The sequence below is a fragment of the Triticum aestivum genome, chromosome 4A (assembly GCF_018294505.1).
Source record: "Triticum aestivum cultivar Chinese Spring chromosome 4A, IWGSC CS RefSeq v2.1, whole genome shotgun sequence".
Taxonomy (NCBI): Eukaryota; Viridiplantae; Streptophyta; class Magnoliopsida; order Poales; family Poaceae; genus Triticum; species Triticum aestivum.
Genome location: NC_057803.1, coordinates 10,588,313 through 10,591,714, shown reverse-complemented (window position 1 = coordinate 10,591,714; position 3,402 = coordinate 10,588,313). Strand labels below are relative to the sequence as shown.

Sequence of the window (3,402 nt, the reverse complement as noted above, 5' to 3'; positions counted from 1 at the left end):
CGAGCGAGGGGGGGGAGGAAAAGATAGATAGATACGCGGGAGACGTGTGGGCGTACAGGCAGAGAGAGTGGGAGGGAGAGGGAGTGAGTCCACCTCAGCTTCAGGTGAGCTGGCCGGTGGCCGCTGGGGCATTTTTCTATTTCTGCGGCCTGCCCGGTTTCCAATTCCGACGAGCCAAAACAGACGGAGGGGAAAGGCGCCGGGGGAGGGGGAAAAAACGGGGGAATAAAAAGGGAAAGAAATAAAGCGAGAGGCGAATCCCAATTCCCCAAGTAGTACCGCGCACGAGAGGGGGGCGGGGGAGGGAGGAGGGCAGGGCGCACACTCTAGGCGAGGGAGGGGAGGAGGACTACAAGAGAGGAGAGAGAGGCGGGGGGCGAGGGGCAGCGGCAGAGGGCTGCAGCAGGGCCAGAAGCATTAGAAGGGGCAGTTGTAACCAAGTGGCAGCAGTAGATAGAGCCATCCATCTATCTCTCTCTACAGGTATAAATCCATCCTCGCTCGCTTCCTTGCTCGCTCGCTCGCTCGCGCATCTGGTAGGAGTTGGTGGTGGGGGGAGGGGATTTCTCGGGCGCCGCGGCCATGGGGGCGCGCTGATTGGGCCGCCGGCCGCGATCTTCCAGTCCGGATTTCCTCGGGCGGGCCCGCGCGTGATCTTGCCATGGGTTCGATTTGTTCTTCTTGTTGTTAGGTGATTCTTTCTTGCCCCTCCCGCGCGTGTTCTTCCTTTTTCTGTTGGATTGGGTTGGACTGGATTGGACCCCTGCTTCTCCGCCTGGATTCGGGTCGCCCGGCGGGGCCGCCGCGGAGGGTGGAGGGAAGATTTGGTTGGGGGGGGGGGGGGGGGGGGGGGGGGCGGCGGATCGGCTGGGTTCTCGCCGGAAGATTCGATTTTTACGCCTTGTTTTCTTCACGCGCCCCTCTCAGATCTCAAATGCCCCTGTTCCTGATCCGTTTCTTCTCGCCGATTTCCTCCGCGCTTACTTTCCTCCCTCCCCTCCCCTGTTAATTCCATTCCATTATTGTTGCAGATCGCGGCTAGGAGATCAGCGAGCACGCCCAGATTTCTCCCTTTCCGGATCAATCTTATCCGAGAGGATAATAAGCCGTCGTCCGGGAGCAGCGAGCAAAGGGAGGGGGAGGAGAAGCCATGATGCTGGAGGGCAAATCCTGCCTCGTCTCGCGCTCCCTGCCCAGCTACTGCGACCCGGACTCCGACTGGGCGTTCCTCCTCAGCGGCACCAAGCGCTCCGCGCCGGAGGACTTCGGCGCGGAGGACATGGAGGAGGTAGACGCCGGCGGCAGCAGCGGGAAGCGCAGCAAGTCGCCTTCCCCGCAGCCGCACACGCCGGACATCACCGAGAGCCACGGCTCCAGCCGCCATGCCTCCTCAGGCAGCGGCGGAGGGGAACAGCAAGGCTCTGGGGCCAATCTCATTGGCGAGATTGGCCGGGACCTCTCCATCAACTGCCTGCTCCGGCTCTCCAGGTCGGACTATGGCTCCGTCGCCTCCCTCAACAGGGACTTCAACTCCCTGGTGCGCAACGGGGAGATCTACCGCCTGCGGCGGCAGAATGGCTTCGCCGAGCATTGGGTCTACTTCTCCTGCAATGTCCTGGAGTGGGACGCCTATGACCCCTACAGGGAGCGCTGGATCCAGGTGCCCAAGATGCCACCGGATGAATGCTTCATGTGCTCTGACAAGGAGTCCCTGGCCGTGGGCACCGAGCTGCTTGTGTTTGGGATGGCACACATTGTCTTCAGATACAGCATCCTGACCAATTCATGGACAAGGGCTGATCCCATGAACTCTCCCCGGTGCTTGTTTGGATCAACAAGCGTTGGTGAGAAGGCGTATGTCGCTGGAGGCACCGATGCTTCTGGAAAGATCCTGAGCTCTGCAGAGATGTATGACTCTGTGACACACACTTGGACACCCCTTCCCAGCATGAATAGGGCTAGGAAGATGTGTTCTGGTGTGTTCTTGGATGGCAAGTTCTATGTGATCGGTGGTGTTACCAACAACAACCAGGTACTGACATGTGGTGAGGAATATGACTTGAATCGGGGGTCGTGGAGGGTCATTGAGAACATGTCTGAGGGCCTCAATGGAGTGACCGGTGCTCCTCCACTCATTGCAGTTGTCAACAATCAGCTTTATGCGGCTGATTACAGTGAGAAGGATGTGAAGAAGTATGACAAGCTGAATAATAAGTGGATCGCTCTTGGGAAATTGCCCGAACGGTCTGTGTCAATGAATGGATGGGGCCTTGCTTTCCGAGCCTGTGGTGACCGGCTGATTGTCATTGGAGGCCCAAGGACTTCTATTGGTGGCATCATTGAGCTTAATTCATGGGTTCCCGATGGGCAACCGCCTGTGTGGAATTTGGTTGCCACACGGCAATCCGGGAACTTCGTGTATAACTGCGCCGTGATGGGTTGCTGAGTCCACTGAATAAAGATTGGATGCAGTGGATATTTATGAAGGATGATAGTATGCACAAAGGCAGCCCGTTCAATTGCTCCAGCCCTGATTCTTCGTAGCGATTTATGCCTTCTGCCCAGTTAACTGGACATCTGCTGAGCGGCAGCACTCATGTAACCCTTGAGTTCTAATACTTCTGTTTTCCTTGCTAATCCATTTCTACATTTGCAATTTGGATCAACAGCTCGTGATTTCAAAGATACGAGACTATGCAAAAACAGTGTTATATTAATAATCTAGAAACAACTTCCAGAATGCTCGCCTTTCACTGTTGATGATGAACAACCTGTTAAGCAGTACTTGCTTTATCTTTGGCTGCAACTAGAGCATGTTTATCAATTCACTGCCATGTCTCTTATTCATCCAGTTTGCTTCATGATATGCTTCTCTGAATTGTGTTATCAGCTTGTAAGTTGGTAAAGATATGTTGTTTTGCTGGTCGTGAATTTGTATGTGCTATTAGATGCTGGTATTGTTCTAGTTTTAGTTGTGCTGGTTCGCTTGTGGGTTTGTTTGGCTTGGTGTTTTAGATCATGTTTCCATGTACTGATGTTTGAGTTAGTCAACTGAGTCGAGTTTGAGTTGTTCTGTTTCTGATGGAGTGTCAAAGCAGGAGGTAGTTTTCAAAACTAGATCAATTTACTGGCCATTTAGTGGCAAGTTTCCTGGGAGTTGTCGACCCCCCTTCTGCCTGTAGTTGTTCTAGCCTAGAAGTAAGTCTCCTCATGGTTTTACTCTATCATTGAATTATCCCCTAGCTGATTGATTCTCCATGTTCTGTTCTAAGCTATTTCAGCAAATTGATGTCATCCTCTATTAGCAATGTTGCAATAAGGCAACATATATATCATTAGTAAGGTTAAAAGGAAGTGATGCATTTGCCAACTGCTGTTTATTAATCTTTTTGAGTGAGCTAT

The 3,402-nt window shown here is 53.3% G+C and overlaps 1 protein-coding gene across 2 annotated transcripts; it reads left to right on the top strand.

Annotated features, from left to right (window-relative positions):
- The first annotated feature begins 229 nt into the window (after window positions 1-229).
- LOC123084764 (F-box/kelch-repeat protein SKIP11) lies at window positions 230-2,824 on the top strand. Of its 2 annotated transcripts, none has more exons than XM_044506260.1 (2): window positions 230-483; window positions 1,032-2,740. In XM_044506260.1, the coding sequence occupies exon 2, from the start codon at window positions 1,151-1,153 to the stop codon at window positions 2,444-2,446; it is 1,296 nt and encodes a 431-aa protein (XP_044362195.1). In that variant the 5' UTR covers window positions 230-483; window positions 1,032-1,150; the 3' UTR covers window positions 2,447-2,740. The 2 variants fall into 2 exon arrangements, with proteins under 2 accessions (XP_044362195.1, XP_044362196.1); XM_044506261.1 differs by having other exon boundaries at window positions 384-691; window positions 1,032-2,824.
- The last annotated feature ends 578 nt before the right edge of the window (window positions 2,825-3,402 follow it).

Coding starts and splice junctions, on each gene's coding strand:
- LOC123084764 (XM_044506261.1), top strand. CDS start 1,151: ATGATGCTGGAGGGCAAATCCTGCCTCGTCTCGCGCTCCCTGCCCAGC.